Source organism: Aethalodelphis obliquidens, unplaced genomic scaffold (genome assembly GCF_003676395.1).
Source record: "Aethalodelphis obliquidens isolate GAN/ISIS:26980383/991018 unplaced genomic scaffold, ASM367639v1 scaffold44, whole genome shotgun sequence".
Taxonomy (NCBI): domain Eukaryota; kingdom Metazoa; phylum Chordata; class Mammalia; order Artiodactyla; family Delphinidae; genus Aethalodelphis; species Aethalodelphis obliquidens.
Window position 1 is genome coordinate 11960208 of NW_020837988.1, and position 24143 is coordinate 11984350.

The 24143-nt window shown below is 49.5% G+C and overlaps 2 protein-coding genes across 3 annotated transcripts; one reads left to right on the forward strand and one right to left on the reverse strand.

Annotated features, from left to right (window-relative positions):
• Positions 1–14866: 14866 nt before the first annotated feature.
• On the reverse strand, positions 14867–18780 carry ALYREF (Aly/REF export factor). Its single transcript, XM_027081046.1, has 6 exons — positions 18397–18780; positions 17806–17937; positions 16185–16332; positions 15549–15612; positions 15276–15453; positions 14867–15182 (listed from the first exon to the last, which is right to left on the reverse strand). Exons 1-6 carry the CDS (start codon positions 18631–18633, stop codon positions 15168–15170), a joined length of 774 nt encoding a protein of 257 aa, XP_026936847.1. The 5' UTR covers positions 18634–18780; the 3' UTR covers positions 14867–15167.
• On the forward strand, positions 18751–23612 carry ANAPC11 (anaphase promoting complex subunit 11). Of its 2 annotated transcripts, none has more exons than XM_027081052.1 (3): positions 18751–18894; positions 19398–19518; positions 23263–23612. In XM_027081052.1, exons 2-3 carry the CDS (start codon positions 19410–19412, stop codon positions 23406–23408), a joined length of 255 nt encoding a protein of 84 aa, XP_026936853.1. In that variant the 5' UTR covers positions 18751–18894; positions 19398–19409; the 3' UTR covers positions 23409–23612. The 2 variants fall into 2 exon arrangements, with proteins under 2 accessions (XP_026936853.1, XP_026936852.1); XM_027081051.1 differs by having other exon boundaries at positions 18771–18914.
• The last annotated feature ends 531 nt before the right edge of the window (positions 23613–24143 follow it).

Here is a 24143-nt window from a genome sequence, read left to right on the forward strand (position 1 = left end):
GCCAGCTGTCCTGCTGCACTGCTGAATCGCTGGTTGAGCAAAAGTTTGCTTTCCCATAACCCAAGTGCTTTTTGAAAAATACCACACTTGTTATGTTAGTCACCTATTGCTGGGTAAAAACCTACCCTGGAATTTAGCAGCTTAAAACGACCAACATTTACTGTCTTGAACGAGGATTAGGGAGCTGCTCTGCGGGGTGATTCCGGCTCCAGTGTTGTGAAGTTGTGGTCAGCTGTGAGCCTGGGACCTGGTCTCAAGGATATGCAGTGGGCTGTTGGCTGGAGGGTTTAGTTCCCTGCTGCCCACAGCTTCTGGCGTCTCTATAAGGCAGTTGGCGTCCCCCAAGTGAGGCCTCAGAAACAGAAACAGAGGGACTTTCCTGGTGGTCCAGTGGGCAAGACTGCACTCCCAATGCAGGGGGCCAGGGTTCAATCCCTGGTGGGGGGACTAGATCCTGCATGCCACAACTAAGAGTCCACATGCAGCAACGAAGATCCTGCGTGCAGCAAGAGAACGCAAGCCAGGGAAACAGAAAGCGCCAAAAACAAACCTGCAGTGTCCCTTACAACCTAGTGTCAGAAGTGCCATCGCTTCTGCTGTTTTCTGCTGGTCACACGGACCTTCCCCAGTACAGCGCCGGAGGAGAGCACAGGAGCATGAGGACAAGGAGGCGGCCCACCACATGGACCAAGCTAGAAAGAATGGGATTATGAAGCCCAGGGGACCTATCCCCAGCTTCAACAGGTAACCACCAGCTCGTGTCCAATCCTGTGTCATGTGTGCCCTCATTTCCTTAACACATGCAGCAAGTTTGAAGCAAACGTCAAATGTCATAAATATTTCAGCATGTATCTATTTCTAAAGAAAAGGATCCCGACTTCCCTGGTGGTGCAATGGTTAAGAATCTGCCTGCCAATGCAGGGGACACGGGTTTGATCCCTGATCTGGGAAGATCCCACATGCTGCGGATCAACTAAGCCCCTGCGCCACAACTACTGAGCCTCCGCTCTTAGAGCCCATGCTCTGCAACAAGAGAAGCCTACGACGCGGTGAGAAGCCCGCACGCTGTGATGAAGAGTAACCCCTGCTCGTGGCAGCTAGAGAAAGCTCACGCACAGCAACGAAGACCCAACGCAGCCTAAATAAATAAATAAATAAATATTTTTAAAAAAATTAAAAAAAGAAAAGGATCCTTTGGGAGTAAATAATAGCAGTACAGTCATCCCACAAACCACTCCAGGACTTCCCTGGAGGTCCAGTAGTTAAGACTTTGCGCTTCCACTGCATGGGACATGGGTTCGATCCCTGGTCGGGGAACTAAGATCCAATATTCCCACATGCTGCGTGGCGCAGCCTAAAAACAAACAAACCAACCAAACGCAGTGGCCTGGAGCAGCGGTTTATGGTTCTCTCCTATTCTGTGGGCTGAGGGCTGGGCTTTCTTTCGTGCAGTTGTAATCAGCTTGGTCGTGCTGCAGCCATAAAGACTGGCCATGAAGACTGGCCGTCAAGATGGCCCCATTTCAACAGCCTGGGCTGTTGGCCCGAGGACCGCCCACACAACTCCCATGGGATTTTGGCCGCTGGACTCCAAGAGCAAATGTTCCAAGAGGCCTTTCTACTGTGAAGGAAGGGCACGGCCTAGCAGTAAGGGCAGGTGAGAATCAGGAGTGGAGATGTAGGGAACAGTAGCCAACATTCAATTCACGAATCACTCAGTTTATTACACACGGTTACAAAGTAGGGAAAAGGGGGTAATGAACCACTCCAAGAAGAAGTCTGAGAAGGAGGCGTCTCAGCACAAGCAGCATCTCTGGTCTGGCCACAGGTCTTGAGACAAGTGTGAATGGGAAGTTGCCTTCTGCTCTGACAGGGCCTCTGGCAACGTTCAAAAGGCTGGAACAGCTCTCAACAACATGGAGTCGGGTCCTTCAGGGAAGAGTCTTCAAGTCACTGGGCTTAGTGGTCTCTTAAGGAGCAACAGTTACCCCCCAGGGGAGGGGTCTTCACTCTATCAGTTGTTCCTTCTCTTCCAGTGACATATATCATCCATCAAACTTCTTATCTAAAGTAACACTCTTAGTTTATCACTTAAGATACTCGCAGTGCTACAACAGACATTTCAAAACAATTAACATGGACGTTCACGTTGGCCAGTGTGACTCCATTTTGAGCTACATAACATGTCTTAACAATAGCTTAAATCCTACAAGTTTCACACAAGATGAGTAGGAATCATAACAGCAAAGAAATCACATCATAACAGAGTTAGATTCCACCTCTCAACGGGAATAGAAACAAAGGATGTGTGACCCTCTTGTGTAAAACACACTCTCTGCCTCCCAGGACCCCCAGAAGTCTCATCCCATCATGGCTGCTGGTCAAGACTCTGGTGAGGGTGAGGCTGGGGGGTGTGGCTTCTCTTAATCTGAAAATTGGAGCTGAAGACCCAGAAGACCTGCTTTGTGGCACCAGACAAAACAATTGTCTCACTCCCTAACCTTCAGAATCTGTGACCATAGTAAAATACGTTTCACACCACGTTTTGGAGTAATTTAAAGAGTAGTAGGTACCTGGAACCAACCAAGAAAATATAACAAACTCTTAAATATCATTAAAGATCTAACCAATATTTTCCTTGATTGTACTGAGTTCTTTTACTTTTTCTTAGAGCTTCATACATTGCATTAGTTGTGTTAGGGTCTTCTTTTTTTTTTTTTTTTTTTTGCGTTACATGGGCCTCTCATTGTTGTGGCCTCTCCCATTGCGGAGCACAAGCTCCAGACGTGCAGGCCCAGCGGCCACGGCTCACGGGCCCAGCCGCTCCGCGGCATGTGGGATCCTCCCGGACCAGGGCACGAACCCATGTCCCCTGCATCAGCAGGTGGACTCTCAACCACTGCGCCACCAGGGAAGCCCTAGGGTCTTCTTTAATAGGATCATCCTCTCTGCTCTGTGCAGTGTCCTGTTGAAGGACCAGGATCACTGGTCCTTAGAGTCTCCCACAACTGGGACTGGCTGGCAACACCATACCCAGTGCTGACATTGTGTCCCTGCCCTTCATCCTTTCCGTAGGTGCAGGTTGGACCTGCAGGAGCTGGACCCCTTGGAATGTGACGTGTTTCTGCACCATCACAAGGGAGGAATGACGCTGCTTTGAACCTTTTATCAAATTAGCAAAGATGTGACACGCATGGCCACACCCGGAACGCCCAGCGGGGCTGGGGAGGGCTATGAAAGTACACCTTGAACCTTAACAGAATTAACAGAATTCTGAGGAAAGAACCATGGCTGTGTGCAAAGGTTTAGCTGCAAGGACATTTATTTCGGCACTTTTACAGTATCAAACGTTTTCCTAACAGGGATCTGAAAAGCAGAGCAGATCACTGAGCAGCCCCAGAACATCTACACTGTAGTAAATATTAATATATATTAATTAAAAAAACCCTGTGATTAATTAAAACTGATTATATTATTCAAATAAAAATATTTAATGACATAGAAAGGCAGATTTACTGAGGTATAATTTACAAAATCCACCCATTGAAAGTTTACAATTCAAGAATTTTTTAGTAAATTTGTAGAGGTGCATAATCCTCATGCCAAGAAAGTTTCCCTTGAGTTATTTGTAGTTGATGCCCACTCTAGCCCCCCTTCCCCCGCAGACCCTGGCAACCACTGTCCTGCTTTGTGCATCTGTAAATTTGTCTTTCCTGGACATTTCTTGTAAGTGGAATCACACAATATATAGTATTCTGGTGTCTTGTGATTTCACCTAATGTTTTGCAGTCCATCTACAGCATAGAATGCACATTTTCTCCTGTTTATTGTATAAGTAGAGCATATTCTGTTTGTATTCACTTGTCAGTTGATGCACTTTTGGTTTCCTTTTTGTCTGTTGTGAACATTTGCTGTCTTTGCATGAACGTTTGTTCATTTGTCTTGGGTAGATTGCCAAGTGTGAAATTCCTCGTTTTCTCCAAGGTGGGGATGCACCTTTTCACATTTCAGCAATGTGAAAAGGTTCCAGTTGGGCACACCCTGCCAACATTTGGCATTGTCTGTCTTTTTTTTTGGCTACATTGGGTCTTCATTGCTGCATGCGGGCTTTCTCTATTTGCGGCGAGCGGTGGCTACTCTTCGTTGCAGCAGGTGGGCTTTTCATTGCGGTGGCTTCTATTGTTGCGGAGCATGGGCTCTAGGCATGCAGGCTTCAGTAGTTGTGGCACGTGCGCTCAGTAGTTGTGGCTCACGGGCTCTAGAGCATAGGCTCAGTAGTTGTGGCGCACGGGCTTAGTTGCTCCATGGCATGTGGGATCTTCCCGGACCAGGGCTCGAACCTGTGTCCCCTGCATTGGCAGGCTGAATCTTAGCCACTGCACCACCAGGGAAGTCCCTGTCTGTCTTTTTGATTAAAGCTGTCCTAGTGGATGTGACACGGTGTCTCTTTGTGGCTTTGATTTGCATTTCCCTGTTGAAGAGTCTTCTTTGGTAAAACATCTATTCAAGTTCTTTTGTCCATTTTTAAGTTTGGTTGTTCTATTCAGTTGTAAGACTATTGATGAGTCCTGGATGGGAGTCCTTTGTCAGATATATTTTCTGTGACTTTTTTTTCTTAATGATGTCTTTTGAAGGGCAAAACCTTTTAAGTGAATTCTAACATCAATTTTATTTTCATGGCTCATGCTTTTGATGTTGTGTCTAAGAACTCTTTGCCTAAGCCAAAATTGTAAAGATTTTCTCCTATATTTTCTTCTGTTATGTGTACAATTTCAGCTTCCATTTAGGTCTGTACTCCATTCTGAGTTAATTTTTGTGTATAACACGTGTCAAGAATTGAAAAGACTAATAATTCTCCCCACTGAACTGTCTTCACACGTTTGTTGAAATTTTATTCACCATAAACTTAAAAAGGGTTTATTTATAGACTCAATTCTGTTCCTTAATCTATATGCCACAACCTCTTGATTGCTGTAGCTTTGTTGTAAGTTTTGAAATCTGGTAGTGTAGGTTCTCCAACTTTATTATTCTTTTCAGAATTGTTTTGGCTATTCTAGGTCCTTTGAATTTCCATATAAATCTTAAAAATGTGTTCTCAATTTCTACAAAAGCACCTATCGATAGGAATTACATTGACTCATAAAGCAATCTGGGGAGAATTGCCATTTTAACAATATTGAATGTTCCAACCCAAAGCATGAGATTTCTACGCATCTATTTATTAAAAAAATTTTTTTGACCATGCCTTGTGGCATGCGGGATCTTAGTTCCCTGACCAAGGATTGAACCCGTGCCTCCTGCAGTGGAAGCAGGGAGTCTTAACCATTGGACCACCAGGGAAGTCCTTTAATTTTTTAATTGAAGTATAGTTGATTTACAATGTGTTTATTTCTGCTGTACAACACAGTGACTCAGTTATACACATATATACATTCTTTTTTATATACTTTTCTATTATGGTTTATCCCAGGATATTGAATATACTTCCCTGTGCTATGCAGTAGGACCTTGTTTATCCATTCTGTAACAGTTAACCCCAAACTCCCAGTCTGTCCCTCCCCCACCCCCACACAACTATTTAATCTTTAGTTTCTCTCAGCAGTATTTCAGTTTTCAGTGTGCAGGTCTGGCACTTCTATTGTTAAATTTGTTCCTTTTTTTTTTTTTTGGCTACATGGAGTGGCATGTGGGATCTTAGTTCCCTGACCAGGGATCAAACCCATGCCTCCTGCACTGGCAGTGCGGAGTCTTAACCACTGGACAACCAGGGAAGTCCCAATTTTATTCTTTTTTGTATTGACATAAATAGAATTTTAATTTCATTTTTGAATTGTTGGTTGACTTCTGTGTATTGATGTTATATCCTTATATTCTGCAACCTTACTAAGCTCATTTACTAGTTCTTTTTTTTTAAATTAATAATTTATTTATTTATGGTTACGTTGGGTCTTCATTGCTGTGCGCGGGCTTCTCATTGCGGTGGCTTCTTGTGTTGCAGAGCACGGGCTCTAGGCACGTGAGCTTCAGTAGCTGTGGCTTGAAGGCTCTAGAGCTCAGGCTCAGTAGTTGTGGCGCATGGGCTTAGTTGCTCTGCGGCATGTGGGATCTTCCCGGACCAGGGCTCGAACCCGTGTCCCTTGCATTGGCAGGCGGATTCTTAACCACTGCGCCACCAGGGAAGCCCTCATTTACTAGTTCTTAAAGTTTGTGTAATTCCTTAAGATTTTGTACCTGTAGGATCATGTCACCTCTATGAAAATCCCTGGTTTTACCCTTTCCAAGAAAAGCTTGTGTTAATCTTTTAAAAGAACATATCTTTGACAATTTAATGTCCTAAAATGATGGCATCATATAGTTTTTTTTGGCTGCCTTTGGGTCTTCATTGCTGTGTGCAGGCTTTCTCTAGTTGCGGCGAGCGGGGGCTACTCTTTGTTGCAGTGCACGGGGCTTCTTATTGCGGTGGCTTCTCTTATTGCGGAGCACAGGCTCTAGGCGAGCGGGCTTCAGTAGTTGCAGCACGCAGGCTCAGTAGTTTGTGGCTCTCGGGTTCTAGAGTGCAGGCTCAGTAGTTGTGACGTACAGGCTTAGTTGCTCCATGACATATGGGATCTTCCTGTACCAGGGCTCAAACCGTGTCCCCTGCATTGGCAGGGGGGTTCTTATTAAATATTTGAATGTTGGTGATTAACTCAATCTCCAGCCCCTCTCCCCTCCCCAGAGGTCAGGGGATAGTGGGTGGGTGGGGCTGAGAGTTCCAACCCAGTAATCAAGTCTTGGTCTTTCTGGTGACCAGCATCCAGCCTGAAACTATCCAGGGGCCGACCAAGAGTCATTCATTAACATGAATTGAAAGGGCCTTGTTATGAATAACAAAAGACGATCCTATCATTCAGGAATTTCCAAGGGATTTAGGAGCTCTGTCCCAGGAACCAGGGAGAAAGATCAATTTACTACTTATTTATTATACCACAGTCACTTTTGACGCCTTTTCTATGCTTGTGGCACTTAGGTGGGGAGGAAGCCAGGACACCTGTGGTGAGAACTTCCCGTGGGCACTTCTAGATTTGCTAGGTGAATCCTCTAGGTGTGGTGTAGTGTGGTGTGGTCTTCTATTCCCCTTACATCTCAGGGGGGATGAGCCCCAGGTCAATTTCGGGAGGTGCTGTGGGCTTCCCAATGCTTCATCTCAGGGGACACTCTGCTGGTCCCACCTGCAGTGAGGTGCAGTAGGCTCCAGGAGCTGCCTGGTCCACCATCATCCATCACCACATCAGCTGCTGAGGACTCTTCCCAACATGCAACATTTTATTAGGTATCACAAAATGGTGATTTTTCTAACATTTCTGCATTTCTTAGCTGGAATTCTTTTAAAAGAACCTCCAGTCATCAGCTATTTAATCCCTTCAAATTACAGTTTGTATAGAAAAAAACATTAAATGTTTGTTCCTTTGCTTTTATTTGTCAATTTTTAGAATGAATTAGTGCCAAAGTAATCTCCAGATGTGAACATTAGATTTTTTTAAGTATCATCATCAACTCTTGGATGTTTATATATTTGACAAGGACCAAAAAAAATAAAAAAAAAAAGAAAAAAGAAAACAACCCAGAAAGAAATATTAACTCTATGAAATCATTAATGGTAACTTGAATGGCTTGTTTATGATGGCTTTGTACATTTAAAAAAACTGGAATGCTCACATTGATTTTATATACAGATATTAATTTACAATTAATTAACATGCTAAAACATTTTATAATTTGTTTGTACAACCCACATAGATAACATAAAAATTAACTCTGGCCTAGCTTACACAAGCTGATGTATTTGAAACTAATGAGAATCGGGCTTCTCTGGTGGTGCCGTGGTTAAGAATCCACCTGCCAATGCAGGGGACATGGGTTCGAGCCCTGGTCCCGGAAGATCCCACATGCCACGAGCAACTAAGCCCATGCGTCACAACTACTGAGCCTGCGCTCTAGAGCCCGAGAACCACAACTACTGAGTCTGTGTGCCACAACTACTGAAGCCTGCACGCCTAGAGCCCATGCTCCACTACAAGAGAAGCCACCGCAAAGAGAAGCCCGCGCACTGCAACAAAGAGTAGCCCCCGCTCGCCGCAACTAGAGAAAGCCTGCGCGCAGCAACAAAGACCCAATGCAGCCAAAAATAAATAAAATAAATAATTTTTTTTTTTTTTTTGCGGTACGCGGGCCTCTTACTGTTGTGGCCTCTCCCGTTGCGGAGCACAGGCTCTGGACGCGCAGGCTCAGCGGCCGTGGCTCACGGGCCCAGCCGCCCTGCGGCATGTGGGATCTTCCCGGACTGGTGCATGAACCCGTGTCCCCTGCATCAGCAGGCGGACTCTCAACCACTACGCCACCAGGGGAGCCCTAAAATAAATAAATTTTAAAATAATAAATTAAAAAAATAAAACTAATATGAGATTACCTCCTGGTACTTTGATGGTTTATTTTTGTATTAAAATCTTTAATGATATATATTATTTATTGCTATTTTGCCCTAAATGGTCAGTTGATCCCAGGGTGACTCATTAATAATAACAGCTAATTAATGTAAGCCATATAAACATTTATGAAAATTATACAATCATATGTAATTCCATGACAATATATGTAAATTACCAAAAAAAAAAAAATCAACCAGGGTATGTGAGGAAGCCACAATGGAATGCAAAGTGTAACAAAAGAAACTAACTATAGTACAAATTACACTGAAGGGGGTGGAAGAGAAGGACTCGCATAAGCAACTTTGGAAACCAGTACTTTCTCACTGGATACTCTTCTATGCGTTGACCTCAACTCACAGAAGAACCCAATTCTGTACCCTAGTTAGTAAATGCTTCTCACAGGACTATATGTTAGAGTTCTAAAATCAGGTTAGGTGGACACTTAAGGGATTTACATCATATAAGCAAATATCATGTTGATAATGAGAGCCACGTTTCTGTCAGGGAAAGAATTTACAAATAAGGGGAAGTGAGAAGGAATCCTATGGAATTGGGTTGGAATCAGAGATATCAGTATGAACTCATGGTTTTTAAAAATGCATATATACAGCTAAATACATACAGAAGTGAATATAGATGCGTATGCATGAATTAGTATATACAGTTCCTAGCTCTGTCCTGGGAGGGCTCAGATGCAACAACAGCTCAGTAGCAAAGAGCACACCCAATATCCAGATCTTGGTTGCTAAATACAGTCACCATGAAAGGAGCCAGGGACTAGAAGGTGAGCCTGGAGCCTCTCCTGGGGCCAGAAAGTCAGGACGTGCTTTAAAAAGGACACGGCGGTCTTGCCTGGCAGTGCAGCGGTTAAGACTCTGCACTTCCACTGCAAGGCGGTATGGGTTAGATCCCTGGTTGGGGGACTGAGATCCCACATGCTGCATATAACGCAGCCAAAAAAAAACGGACACGGCATGTCAAAAGGGCACAGGAGGAATCCTAACAGTCTGAGCAACAGAGTTTAACAGTTATCAGATTATGACTCATAGAATCAAATACATACCCACAAGTCCATACTGATATATATAAGCGAATAAATGGTGAAGGGACTGCTCTTTCTTAGAAAAAAATTCCAATTAATGTTGAAAGAATGGGGGAAATGTAAAAAACTCACCATTAAACACCATAATAATTATTGCATCATAGCATGCTAAAATCAGCAGGCAAAATGAGGTGAGAAACAAGTATTCATTTAGTCTCAAAGTTCTCCTCCAATAAATTTATAAAGGGGAGAAGGATAATGCTACAGTCCAGAAACCTGGCAGCTCCTACTGAACCACACAAGCAAGGTCACAGCATGGGTAATGAGACAGATAGACCACCATGCTGTACCCCACGGGAAACCCTTTCAGTGGTATTCTTGCCTGGAATACATAACCCTGGACTAATCATAACGAAGCAAAACAATCCCCAATGAGACTGATCTTCAAAAAGTGTCAAGGTAGTGAAAGACACGAAAAGGCTAAGTACTATCAGTTACAGGCGACTACAGACATCTTTAGCTCAAGGCAGTGGCCCAGGCATTCCTCTTCCATGTGAACCAGAGAAAGCATTTACAACACAGGCTATTAGGTCAGCTGGCTAAACTTGAATAAGGTCTGTGGTTCAGATAACGGTATTGTTATCAAGTGTTAAGGTCTGATTATGTAAGATGATGTCCTTGTTTTTAAAGACATACACGTGGAAGGATTTAGGGGTATAGTGGCATCACGCTGCAACTTACTCTCCATCAGTTCAGAAAGAAACAGAGAATGAAAAGGAACGGGGTTCCATCTGGGGGTCTGGGTGAGGATCCAGGAATTCTTTGTATGATTTTCACTTCTTTTCTATAAATCTGAATATCAAAATTACAAAATGACACTTAAGAACATGCACAGTTAAACGGAGAAATAGGCCGACTTTAACAGAAATGATTAGGGAAGATGCTAGCTATGTCAATTTCAAGAAGATCACATCATTTCTGATTGAGCATTTCTATAAAATCTAAAGAATACAGGTAATATAAAGAGACCTCTGTATTCATCTTTATAAAACTGGAGTACAGGTACTCATGTTCAACTAAATCAACCTTTTACGATTTTATTTTGTTGAATGTAATGAATGTTGGTGATAGTAACAGGACATTCAATTCCATTTAGGCTATGAGTGTTTGCAAGGAAAGGCCTCCAAATTGTCCAGGGAGGAACGTGTTATCCATGATAACTATTATTCAATCCAGACATTTAAAAAAAGAAAGATTATAAAGAAAAGAAACTGCAAAGCAACACCACAATGAGAACCCACTTCACACCCTATAGATGGCTAAAATAAAAAAATAGACGGCAACTACTGGCAAGAAAGTGGGGAAGTTGGAGCCCTTATCACTGCTGTCTGGAATGCAAGATGGTGCAGCTGCTGTGGAAAGATCCACGACTCCTCAAAAAGTTAAACTTAGTTGCTTTATGACCCAGCAATTCCACTCCACAGGAACTGAAAACTACCTCCACATAAAAATGTGTACATAGATGCTCACAGCAGCATTATTTCAATAGCCAAAAAGTAGATACAACCCAAATATCTATCAACTGATGAATGGATAAAACAAAATGTGAAATAACCACCATAGGATATTTGGCAAGATAAAGGACTGGATACTAACACAGGCTATAACAACGATGAACCTCAAAGACATTATGCTGAGTAAAGAAGCCAGACACTAAGGTCACATATTGTATAAATCCATTTGTATGAAATGTCCAGAACAGGCAAATCCACAGAGACGGAAAGTGGACAAGTGGAGGCAAAGAGAGGGGAACTGAGGCATGACAGCTAATGGGTTTCTTTTTGGGGTAATGAGAATATTCTGGAATTTGAATGTGGTAGTGGATTTGTGACTCTGTGAATGTAGTAAAATTACTGTAACTGGGTTAGCTCTATAGTATGTCAGTTACACGTTAATAAAGCTCTCATTAAAAAAAAAATCCTGAAGTAACAAGGGTCTCGTCTGGACAACGTTGGGAAGGTGATTGTTTACATCATTACCCTTTTGTACTGACTGAATGTGTTTTTTTTTTTCAGTTAAAAAACTAGTGCTTTTAAGAGTACTTCACATTCCATACACATTGAAACAAAAACACAAAAGCCTACTCCATCCTCTCTGCTTTTTCAGTCGTTGTCTATGGATGTCACCCACGTCAGTCTCCAAATGCTAGGCCCTGGCGGCCCCTCCTCAAGCCAAGCTGCACCTCTGGTAGATGCCCCCACAGGGCTACTTCCTTCAAAGCCCAGCACAGAAGCCAGTAGTGAGGCCCCACAACCTCTGCCCCCTCCACCCAGCCACGCTTAGGCTCTGGCTTGTCCTGGCGTTCTCACCCCAGGACCTTTGCACTTGCTCTTCTCTCTGCCAGCAAGGCTCCCCTCCAAATATCCAGGTGCTCACACCTCCACCTCATCAGCAAAGGTCTCTCCCCACTCCTTACCATCCTCTGCTTTGTTTTCCTACACAGCCTTGTCACCACCTGACATCCTGTATTTCACTTTTCCCACCTTTCCCCCATTGGAATGTACGTTCCAGCAGAACACAAATGCTCTATGTTCTCCTTCACTTATTTCTATTGTAGTTGTTAGACTGTACTATAATTTCTCACTTTTGTTTCCTGTATTAGAGCCTCAGCTCCCTGCATGCAAGAACAAAACCCTTGTTTAGAGAACTGTTGCTGAGCACAGACACAGCAACGTTCCTCTTCTGGTATTTCAAACCATGTCTAAGTGTGACAACTGTTCAACGACTCTGGCACCTTGGCTCCTGCTGGGTTTCCCATCACCTGCCAAGGAACAGGGCTGTTCCTCCTTATCCACGTTGCTCTGTAAACCACGTGTATCTTTGCTCAACCAAGCAAATGTCAGGAACACACCCAGGAGCTGAGTGGCTCCTCTCCACCTGAGCATCCCATCAGAGCCCAGAAGCCCCAGTCCCTGTGGGTGTGCCACCCTACCTGGCGCTGGCTTTCTTCTCAACACCTTTGAAAATCCTAAAGACTAACTGACCAGCCAGGCGAGGCGTGTTGCCACTCCTGGACCAATCACTGAGCTTTCCACTCATACCACATGGTGGGAGGTGGGCTGGGGCACATCCCAGTGGGGGCCTGACCCAGCAAGAGGGGCAGCCCCATCCACCCGTTCTGCGAGACTGCAATCCAGCGTCTGAGCAAAGAACATGAAGGAGAAAACGTGCAAGAGCACCAAGTCTATTTCATCCTTTCACTCATTCGACCAGTATTTTGGGGGAAGTGCTGACTATCACAGGGACACCCAGCACTGCCCTCAGGTGACCAGAAGCCTGAGTCGCCTTGGAGCACAGAAGCTGCCGCTGCACACTCACCAGTCCCTTCTTTCCAAGAGTATCCCTACGTGAACAGCAAAGCACATGGTCCTCCAGCCCTTGAAGTAATGTGGGGTTTCCCATTTCACAAATAAGAAGACTGAGGATTAAAATGATGAGAAGGCTTCTCTCAGCTCCCTGCCAAAACACAGGCTTTTTGACTCGGTCGCCTCCCCACCACAGGCCTCCAGCAACCATGACGTCACCCCCTGCCTATTCCTGTCGCCTCCAGCTAGTGTCCCCAAGCCAACTTCCAGGTCAGAGACATCCAGCTCAAAGCAACCCTCGTCTGGGTCCACATCTGGATGCCTACCCACATCCGGTGTTTCTGCCCACCTGGACCCACCACTGAGCACGGCCCCTGTCCATGGCCTGCTTTCTTCCTGAAACTTTCTCTTCACTAAAGACATCCTCTTCCCATGCAGCACCCCTTGGCCACTCCTCACGATGCCCCACAAGCCCCCAAATCCTGGCCATCGCTAGCTCCAAACACCTGAGCCAACAGCCCACGGCTCCCCATCCCAGGGGCCACTAGTCCCACCATTTACAGCCTCTGGCCTGGGCCCAGCGCACCCCTCAATCAGGTGCTCTTCAGCTTCCAGGCGGAGCAGAGCAAGATGTCCTACCGCCTCTCCCAACATCCAGAAAGCAGTCTCCTTGCCTGGAACGTGCCTGCTTAGCCCAAGGCCACCTCCTCAGGGATGCTGCCCAGCTCTGCCCAGATAGTCCAACCTCTACCACACCCACCCCTCATGACCATGGCACCTAAAGCCAGGCCCTGGACGATCCCTTCCTGTTAGACTGGGCTCCTCTGAGGGCAGGGATGAGTCACCTCACCCATCTTTCCATTAAGCGCCTAACATGGCTCAGGCAGCTCAAGTGGCAGCCGCTGGATCTGCAGTGATAGCTCGGTAACTGACAGTTAAAAGGCCACCCCTTAATCACACCCCTTCCTCGTGACTCACTCCAGCCCCATCCCAAACATGGAAGCCTGAAAGCCTCCTGAGCTGCAGACCATGGCAGCTGCCTCCGGAAGAACCAATGGCTGCCATAAGGCTGGGGTGACTCTGAGCTCCATTCTGCAGGCCCCCACCCACCCCTCCCCACAGTCTCTATTCTCAAAAAGCTATCACCGTGTTCTAACCAACCCAGCATCAGGTGATAAAGGTTCCCCCTCCCACCCCGGAATGTACCTGTGAGCCACAGAACCAGGACCCTGTGAGTAGCTCACAGGCATGCCCTCAGGAGAGGGGGCACAAAGGGGTGCCCTGCATTCCACAGGGATCTCGGCCCCTCCTGAACCACAGAAACTGCACGGCAGGTCACCGGCGTTCAAGCATGTGACATCACTGTCCAGCTCTAGTCTGTCCCAGGAGTGGTCCAGATGGGCACCCGTGTCTGCCAGCCCCTCCAGTTCTCTGCAGATCGAGTTATATTCTTCCGCAGCTCCCACTAGCTACATCACCAAGTACGCAACTAAGAAAACACCCTAACACAGTGCTCCTTCCTTGATGACACAAAAGACAAAAAACATGAGGGGATTATGTTGCAAAGTCAGAACTGCTAAATCACATTTCTGAGAACCAGAGCATCAGAAGGAAAGAAACAGTTCAACCCAGAAGCCATATGAAATCTGGCAGAAACACAGGGCACCCCGCCCCACCCCACCCTGCCCCTCACCTGGCTGTGCAGGCAGTGCACAGGCAGCTGCAGGCTGAGGACCACTGCTCCACATCCTCCCACCTACCGGGGTTGGGGGTGGAGAGAAAGGAGTTCGGATCTGCGGGAACAGAGATGGGAGAGGGGCAGCCACCATCCTCCTGCAGGACTAACTCCAACCTGCAGGCCAAGTGCCACGTGCCTGGCAGGCCTGCCCCATTTCCCCCTCAGATCCTGTGTCCCCCCTGCCCGCCAGACCACACCAGAGTTCTGGCCCAGGTGAGGACTCCAAGAGTGAGATGAATTAAACAGTTCCAGCTCTACACACATTTCTATTTTATTATGGCAAAGGTGAAAACACCACCTTCTCCACAACAACAACCAGTAAAATTTATCCCAAAAATAACTCAGTACAAAACAGGTCTGTTTCAGAATTAAAAAAAAAAAAAAAAAAAAGAAAAAAAAAAAAAGAAACCTTTACATGAATTTTAAATCCTATTTTAGAACATAAAGGAAACAAATCCATCATTGGCCACACAGCCCCAGTCTGTCACCCCTCCCACCAGGGAGCACGGACGAGACTTCCGGGTCCTGGTCCATGCACGGATTTGCCAGTCTGTTTAACTGGTGTCCATCTGAAACAGAGAAAGAGAGGTTCTCGCTCAAAATGAGGTCCTCCTCCAGTTGGTCTTTGACCGGCCCCCACCCAGTCTTCCTCTGGGACTTACTCTTGCATTATAAGCATCCAGCTGGGCGTCCAATTCCTCTGCAGAAAGCTGCTGCTTTGAACTCCTGCCGGTTCCTCTGCCTCTGCCCCGGCTGCCTCCACGGGTGCCTCTCCGGGTGCCACCGCCACCACCAAAACCTCCCGAACCACGGTTTCTAGTCATCCCGCCTCTGTTTATGCTACCAAAAAAAGGAAACTTGCTCACGTGCCTGGAAAGGTCTGCAGGGTAAGTGGACACCCACAGGCCAGCCCTGCCCAGAGGCCCCAAACTCACCTCTGTGCAGGTCTCCGCTGTGTGTCAATCTGTGAGGTGACGAGCTGAATGTTCATGGGGCGGCCTGCGGCAGAGAACACAAGAGGACCAGCTCCTGTTAGAGGGCTCTGAGGCCTGCTGGCGGCATACACCCTGGCCTCCATGCAAGCACTAGAAAGGGGCGCTGTGCATCTCAATGCTCCCAACAAGAGCAACAGCCTGGAGATGCTGGTGGGAGAACGAAATGTTGCCAACGACAGCCCCACCAGCGCCTCCTTGCTCCTTCTCACCCAGTGTAGGTGGGTGTCTGTCAGGTGTCCGGGGTGCTCACAAGCGGAAAAGTACCTTTGTCTTTACGACTACAGCCCGGTACTCAGAGGTGTACTATGGTGGTTCTGAGAAGGCTTCACAGAAGTGAATCTTCCGGAAGGAGCTGAAGGAGGGGAGGAATGTAGCTTGCTGGATGGGGGTTCACAAGAGGTTGGTCCAGATGTACGGGGCAGCATGAGAAGTGGCAGAATGGAAGAGAGAGACAAAGGGGCGAATGCAAAGTGTCCTCAGGTAGAGGGGGTCCTACTCCTGCAGGGCTGGGGCCAGCCCCAGGCTCCACAAACTGCCTACAGTGTTGTAGCCTTTCTGGGCCAATCCCAAACGCACCATCCAAAGGGACACCGTTGTACTGTTTCATAGCTTTTAGTGCATCTGCCTTCCGCTCAAAGTGCACATCAGCTGTTCCTAAACTGCGGCCGGATCGGTCGTAGTGCACAGCCGCCTTCTTCAGAGTTCCAAATTCAGCAAAGAGTTCCTGAGAGTCAGAAAGAGCAGTTGTCAGCAAAGCAGTTTTTCTTCTGGCGCCCCAGGGACACTCCCTGGAAGTATGAACTGCTTTGGGGTATTTCCCTGGGAGGCAGACATACATGTTGGGGGCAGGGCAGTGGTAGTAGGGTCTGGGGTATGGGATGGGACAGGTGGGACAACAATTTCCAAGAGCAGCTGGGCCCAAGGGCTCCTGCCCACTTGGGGACCTGACATCTGCACCACGATGCAGGTAAAGGATCACAAAGCCCACCAGTGAAGGGCACAAGATTAAGTCGCTATCTTCTTCAACAAAGGAAAATTTACAACACACCCAAGGACTGTGCCAAGAAGCAGCAAAGGTCAAGATCACAGAGCAAGGGGCTCTATCCACTTGTGGACCAGCTCCAAGGGCCCGCTGACTGGGAGCCCTGACCCAGCCCCTCCCCCAGGGCAGATTCTGGCTCACCTTTCCCTCTCCTCCTACTCAAGCCTGCCGCAAAGCCTGAAGTCAAGCGCTGCCATGGAAACTGCCCTGACCTCAGGCAGGCTGGGAGTTGGAGAGGGAACCCAGAGTGTGGGGCTACTCCGGCCGCAGGCACACAGCGGGAAGTGGAGTTCACCAAAAGCGGTTTCCAGTGGATGCCAGAAACCACCTTAAAAAAAGTGTTGAGACACTGTGAGTGCTCACCGGCCTTGCTCTGTCCTCCCACGGTAAAGTAAAGTGGCTGGGCTCTGGGAAATTGAACCCAGGAAGGCCCAGTACCCTGACCCAGCCATCTCCTGGACTGACCCCCAAGATATCATTATAGAAAGCAAATTTAAATGCCTTTGGGGTTCAATCAAAGAAAAAAAAGAAAGAAAAAAAAAAAGAAAAGAAAGAAGAAAAGGAGGCTTCAACCAAAGATGAGTTAGAGAATCATGCCACTAACAAAACCCAGGAAGTGAAAATAAGTGAGAATAAAACAAGGAACAAAATTCCATATAAGACATAGGCCTTAAGGCAAATGGAGCCAAAGTGATGCTGGCACCATTCTGCTTCTGTGCTTTGTCAGTTCTACAAATGAAAGGCTTTCTCCTCCCAACAAACCGTTAAAACAGGCACAAAGTAAAGAAGGCAAATAGCCTAGTTTTTTCAATAACACAGAAACGACACACATTCAACCAAGCTTCTGTTAGAAAAGCTTAGGCGAAGGGCCTTCATCCACAGAACGAACACGTCTTAGTAACGAAGAGCAGCGGCTCCTCAGACTAAGCTGGGGGCCTGTCTTCCAGCACAAACTGACCCACTGGTCAGACTTTCAACTCTAGCTTGACCTCTCCTTTGCATTCCTGGAGCCCCTTACAGGGCACAGTGGCTAGCCCTTGGGTGCCTGGGAGGGCTCACTATCCTAAGGTGGGTGGGGATTCAGGGCTACGTCCCAAACACCACAATCAATTCCGTGCGGGGTAACCTGCCCACCGAGAAGCTCCAGTCCCTTACCTGAATATCAGCGTCAGACACTCCAAAATCCAGATTTGACACCAGCAGTTTCCCACCGGTCTCCACGCCGGCACCACCCCCAAAACCGCTATCGAAAAGGTCATGTTGCCATTTGTCAGGAAGTTGTTTCGGCTAAATAAAAAGTAAAGATAAGAACAGAAAGAGACCCGTGAGTCTCACTCCAGGGCTAGCCCTCGACCTCACGGCCATAGCAAGACCCTCCCCCATCACGGCAGGGAGAAAGGCGCGTAGAGGGACCCGCAGCTCCCGCTTCCCGCCCACTCCAGGCCGCAGCCGACCGTCGGGGCCACACGTCCCGCAACTTTTCACTTCCCTCCACCTAACTTCCCATCTCCCGGGCGGTCGCGCCAACGGCCCTTCGGCCCCCGGCGCCATGAGGCCGGGCGCCCAACCAAGACAAAGGCCGCCGGGGTCTCCGCCTTGGGGCCCGGCCGGCGCGCGACCTCCCCGTCCGCTCGGCCGGCCGGCGCCCTCGCCCTCCAGCCCGGTTGGCCGGCTGGCTGCCCGCCCCGGCGCCGCGCCGCCGGCCCGTTCCCCTGCCGCGGCCCGCCACCCGGCCTCCGCACTCACCCTGCTGTAGGGCGCCGGCCGGTTTCTGCCGCCGCCGCCCGCCGCGCCGCGGGCGATGGCCGGCCGGTTCCGAATGGGTCCGCCGCCTCGGTTCACTCTCGCTGCGGCCTGCGCCCCGCCTCCGCGGCCGCCCTGGGAGCCGGCCCGGCCGCGGCCCCTGCCCCCGCCGCGGCCGCCTCGCTGGCTCCGGTTCAGTTTAATGATGTCGTCCAGAGACATATCCATTTTGTCGGCCATGGCGGGCGCGGAATCGGCCTCGGCTCGAGCCCGCGCGTCAGCACGTCGGCACGTCACTTCCTGCGCCGCCCGGGGTTTTCCGGTGCCGCGTCCTCGGAGCGGCCGTGGATTGGCTGTGGGTCGGTGGCGTCAGCAAGGACCGAGGCGGCGCGTGCGCGCTGGGCCAAGGGGCTCGGCAGGCGCCGCTGAGAATTGCCGGGCCGCGGCCGCAGTCGTTTACATACCTTCCCGCGCGGCGCCGGCGCTGCCAACTGAAAGCGGGTGGGGCGGCGCGCGATTAGGTCGGCGGGGGTGAGGCCGTTGGGGCGGGGCCGGGCGTGCCGACCCTCCCTTGCCCCTCCCCCACCGCACCCAGACCCCGCACCCCAGTCCCGCGGCGGGGAGCGGGTGCGGCTTGCGCGACCTGGCCCGGGGTTGTTACGGCGTGACCTCGTAGGGAGCGGGCGTGGGTCTCCATCTCTCACCCCGTCAGTCATATCCCTTTCAGAAGTTGCGCAGAGCACGTTTTTGCAATTGTTAACGGAATCCGACGCGCCTTTCTCTGGACGCCCGCGCAGAAGTGCGGTGTTGCCAGACGCCTTGAGCGTCCTGGTCTCCCGAGGAGTCGGTCCCAGCCCCAGCCCCCTTGTAGACAGCTTGTGCTGCCCTTCGGCGGCGACTCCTGCTTGCGCTGACCCTCTGGCTCAGGGCGGCACTCCTTTGGCTCACAAGTGCTGTAGCTCCACATACTCAACGGAGCCTCGTGGTCTCTTTCCTCCCCGCAGGCTTCCCGCGCCATGAAGGTGAAGATCAAGTGCTGGAACGGTGTGGCCACTTGGCTCTGGGTGGCCAACGACGAGAACTGCGGCATCTGCCGGATGGCCTTCAATGGCTGTTGCCCGGACTGTGAGTGCACCCTGCCCGCTCTCTCTCGAGCTTTGCCTACCCTTCGGCCTTGACGTGTCCCTAGAAATACCTGCGCAGCGTCCCTAGGGTTTGGTTTCCTTTCCCCAGGAAAAGTTAATAGAGAAAAGCCAGGCTATTTGGGCCCATATTTGTACAAAGACGCCGTCAAAAGTTTTGTAAGAAAAAGAGCACAGCTTCCTATCCTGATGGAAGTCGCTATGAGACACGTGGAACAAAAAGTTGTGTTAAAACCTTTTATTTGAAAATTCTCAAGCGAACACAAAAACGTAATGTTATAAGGTCATCCCCCGTGCAGCACATAGAGCAGTGAGTAACGTGTCTATATTTGTTTTTGCCCAGATGTTTTAAAGTTAATGCTAGATATGAAGCCTCACCCCACTCACTTCAGCTGCGTCTCTAAATGTAGTGCTGACTTTTACCCACCACTGTTGTCACATCAGATAACATGACGATAGTTCTTTACTGTTGCCTCTCATTCCTAGTCCTTATTCAGATTTCTTTAGTTGTTTCCAAATGTCTTTTTTTTGCGGTACGCGGGCCTCTCACTGTTGTGGCCTCTCCCGTTGAGGAGCACAGGCTCAGCGGCCATGGCTCACGGGCCCAGCCGCTCCGCGGCATGTGGGATCCTCCCGGACCGGGGCACGAACCCATGTCCCCTGCATCCGCAGGCGGACTCTCAACCACTGCACCACCGGGGAAGCCCCCCAAATGTCTTTTTATTATTGGGTGGGGTGAGCCAGGACCCAAGGTGTGATCACTTTGTTCCTTCGCTACTTAATCTAGAGCAGTTCTGTTTCGAGTTCTCTGTCCCTTTTTAAAAAAGACATCTAATTATTTCAGAAAGTGTTGTCTTGCAGAATGCCTGCGCTCGGGTTTTATCAGATTTCTTCTTGGTGGTGTCTTTTGCATTGTTCCTTTGTCCCCACTGTATTCTGTGAAATGAAAGTGTTTGGTTATATATTTGGGTCAGAAGCAGATTTTTGCACCAGTGAATTTAGTTTTTAGTCAGACCCAACTGAAAGGATCTGAGGCTTTGCCTAGGGGACAAGGGTGGTCCCAAGAGAGAAGTGGGACTTGGGGACTGATGAGAAGTCAGTGACCAGGCCTGTCACTGTGGGGCTGTGAGCATTGGAATAATCATAGGTTTTTGCTTCTTACCATGAAATTGAAATTATTGAATTGTAGTGCAAATATCATTTTATCTTAGTCTTAATCTTTACATCTCCTGAGAGGAAATGTCATCACTCAGGGGCTAATCTATCCTGATTTAATCAAACAGGTGGGATATAATCTTGGGAAGTCAGTGATTGGCTCTACTTGATGAGGTTTTACATAACAGGGAAGGAAAGTAGAAGCACAAGGTCTGGCTTGGTTTAATCCATTTAAAACCACCCTTCCTAAGGGTACAGCACAGGCTGTGGGTAGGTACTTGCAACTTCCTCAGCAGCAGATTGTGACCTCTGAACAGAAAAGTCCTCGGAAGCATTTATGTGGCCATTCCCTCGGCCTAATGTGGGCCAGTGAGCCTTTGTGTCTGAGATGGCACCAGGGGCCGCATCCCAGTGTGCGGTGCTTGCTCACGTGTGCTGGCTGCTAGGAAGAGGGGGTTTAGAGTCTGAACTTTGGACCTGCTGGTTATGAGGTTAGAGTGAGCCAGTTGTAATGAGCAAAGTGTTTGGCTAGGCCAGGGCACTTTCTATACAGATCAAGTGACACTGGGTTTCTCTCTGCTGAAATGGAACTCCTATGGAGAATCCAGAGTGACTCAGGCTGTCATAAATCTGCTCCTCGTCCCTGGGCTTTGGGAGTGAAAGTCTTGTTAAGAAGATTCCACCGGCGCTGGCATGAGTCACTGTCGGCTTGCACTTGTGCTGTCAGATGCCCCGGCGGGCTGCCTCCAGGAGCCCTCCCTCAAACGGACAGGATGGCTGGGTACCCCCACCAACAGGCTGGCTGGCCCCTGCTCACCCTCTTCCAGACTCTGTTTGTAGGGACTAATGTGTTAGGGGTGATTCCAAGCATAGTTCTGCTGAGGTTGGAAAGACCCTGGGTGGGTGGGAACCAATATAAATCAGGTGTCACACTCTGTGGGTTCCTGGCACAGAGTCCTACTCACCCCACCCCCCCTGGCCTGGGAAGCAGAGTGAGTTAGATCGTTTTGTATTTGCCAAGTAAATTATTTTCTGTTTGTTTTGTCATAAAAGTTTCAGAAAGGGTGTGGCATTTCGTTATTGAAAGGATTTTTTTAAAAGATTGAGGAACACTGCCCCAAACCAAAGAGTAGAAAGATGGAAGTGCCCATCCCTTCTGGCTCCGTGGGGTTTAGGTACCACTGTGGGGCAGGGGCTGCTTGCGAATTGGGAAGGAGCTGAGTGTTTTCAGCAGACATTGAAGGATATGTAAGACCTGGCACCCATACCAGCCTCCTGGTCCCTTCAGGCAGTGGCATCTGCCTTCGTGAGTCGTGTGGCCCTGGCCTCCTGTCTGTCAGGTCGGCTGACGGAGGCTGCGGGAGCACCGTGAGGTTGGATGAGAGCACAGGCCAGGTTCCCAGCCCCTTGTGCAGCTCGGAGCAGGTGCTACATGAGGTTTTGAGAGCATTGTCATGTGGCTCAGCCATGGTGTTATCTCTTTAACGCATCGTACAGTCAACTGTCCCTGTGTTTGGTGTCAAGAGTGAGGACCAGGACCACAGGTGACCAGCCCAGCCCTGTGGTCACAGGGGTTCAGCCCTGCACTTAGGAACCACTTCGTGGACAGGATGTACCCTGTTCACCCTGGCTTGTCCGGCTGGTCCACCGTGTTTATGTGCTAGTGACATCTGGATACAGCTCGTGTTTGATAGGCGTGAAGGGCCCCCAGGGCAATGATTGGGGGAATGACACCCCTAAGAGAGGGTGGAGAAAGCAAGCTGCAGCTCCTTAATGCCCATGGGGACCTGACTCGAGGCTGGGGGAGGCCACTGTGCTCTGCTGGCACCAGCTGCGTGATGGCTGGGGGCGGCCATTGTGCTCTACTGGCACCAGCTGCGTGATGGGGTTTTCTAGATTCTTGAAAATCAGAGAGAGGCTAGTTTCTCTTGATGACAGGCAGTGTAGCGTGTCCTCTCTGTGGCAGGCCCTCTCCACAGAGGTAGCATTTCCAGGTGTGTGGGGTGGAGTGCCAGCAGCAGGTGCCCTGGGCCTTGGAGGTAGGATCCTTTTAGGCTAGAAATGGAGAGGAAATGGAAGGTAGTGCTGTATCACTCCCAGCTGCCACCAGCCCACTCCCTGGTACTGCACTGGGTCCCTGCTGCCTAAGGAAGGAGCCATCTAGGTCCCAAGGCCCCAGCCCACCTCACCTTGATCAAGAGGAATAGTTCACCGCTCAGAGGCGGGTCACCTCTGCAGGCTCCTTGACACACTGATGTAACCTTCTTGGCATCACAGGTGCCAGGTGATGGCAGAGCTGTGGTGTGTCTGCAGATGGGCCCAGCCCCTGGGAGGCCAGAGCTCTTCCTGCCGCTGAGCTCCCTGAGCTGCTCCTCCTTGCGAGGGGAGAGTGGAAGCAGGAGCAGCCTGGGTGGGCTTTGCAGATGTTTACCTGGGGCAGCTGCACGGCAGAATCTGTGGTTTCACTCCTGAAACCTGTCCTCTCTAAGACACAAGGCCACCCTGGGTGCACATCCCCCACCTGGCTTGTCCCGAGCTCTGTGACTCACTAGTCCTCTCATCCCACCCGCAGGCAAGGTGCCAGGTGACGACTGCCCGCTGGTGTGGGGCCAGTGCTCGCACTGCTTCCACATGCACTGCATCCTCAAGTGGCTCAATGCGCAGCAGGTGCAGCAGCACTGCCCCATGTGCCGCCAGGAGTGGAAGTTCAAGGAGTGAGGCTGCACTGCCTTACTCCCCCCTCGCCCTGAGACGGCCCCACCCCCACATTGGCTCTGGGTGGCCATGGTTTCCACTGGGACAGTCCCCTTTGGGCTGTGACAGGGTTGAAACGGGGACTGGAGCTGCGGTTGTTTTTTTCCATCACAACACTGACACTTTTATCCAATAAGTAAAACTCATTAAACCACATGAGCCTGGCCAGAGGCCTCCTGTTGCTTGTTTTCTTGGTGCTGAGGCTGTCTTGGTGTGCGCCGAAATGAAAACTCTCATGAATAAACATCTCGATGTGTTTCCACGAGGCCCTGAGTCACATCCCCTGGAGGAGAAGGAGCTTGGGATCAGCCGGAGGAGCCGGGGTAGGAGGGACGGGCTCAGCGGCTTGAAGAGACTAGCCGTGCGGAGGCCTGGGGACTACTCTTCAGGCTGGTCGTTAGGACCCTGGCAGGACACAGCTGGTGGCCACTGCTTTGGTTCCTCCTGCCGGTGGGCCTTCCCTGAGCAGGTGCTGGTGGTGCTGAACCGGCTCTGCTGAGGCAGCTGTGATGGGTTTTCTTGATCCCTTTCTCCCCTGCTCCAACTGAAAGCCAGCTCCTTGTCAGGGCTGATGTCCTTGACGTTAGGATGTGTCCGCAGGTGTCTGAGGGTCTCCCTTCCTAGGGAAGGACAGCCGTTGGGCCATCTTTGAGCACTTCTGTTCCACCACAGCTCCCATGGGGTGGTGGCCCCTGGGGG

Excerpts from the sequence above, each read along its gene's own strand:
- ALYREF (XM_027081046.1), bottom strand. The coding sequence starts at position 18,633 with ATGGCCGACAAAATGGATATGTCTCTGGACGACATCATTAAACTGAAC. Across the intron at positions 16,333-17,805 it reads TGTCTGACGCTGATATTCAG|GAACTCTTTGCTGAATTTGG; the intron begins GTAAGGGACTGG and ends TCTGACTCTCAG. Across the intron at positions 15,454-15,548 it reads CAGCGGAGACCTGCACAGAG|CATAAACAGAGGCGGGATGA; the intron begins GTGAGTTTGGGG and ends TTTTTTTGGTAG.
- ANAPC11 (XM_027081052.1), top strand. The coding sequence starts at position 19,410 with ATGAAGGTGAAGATCAAGTGCTGGAACGGTGTGGCCACTTGGCTCTGG. Across the intron at positions 19,519-23,262 it reads CAATGGCTGTTGCCCGGACT|GCAAGGTGCCAGGTGACGAC; the intron begins GTGAGTGCACCC and ends TCCCACCCGCAG.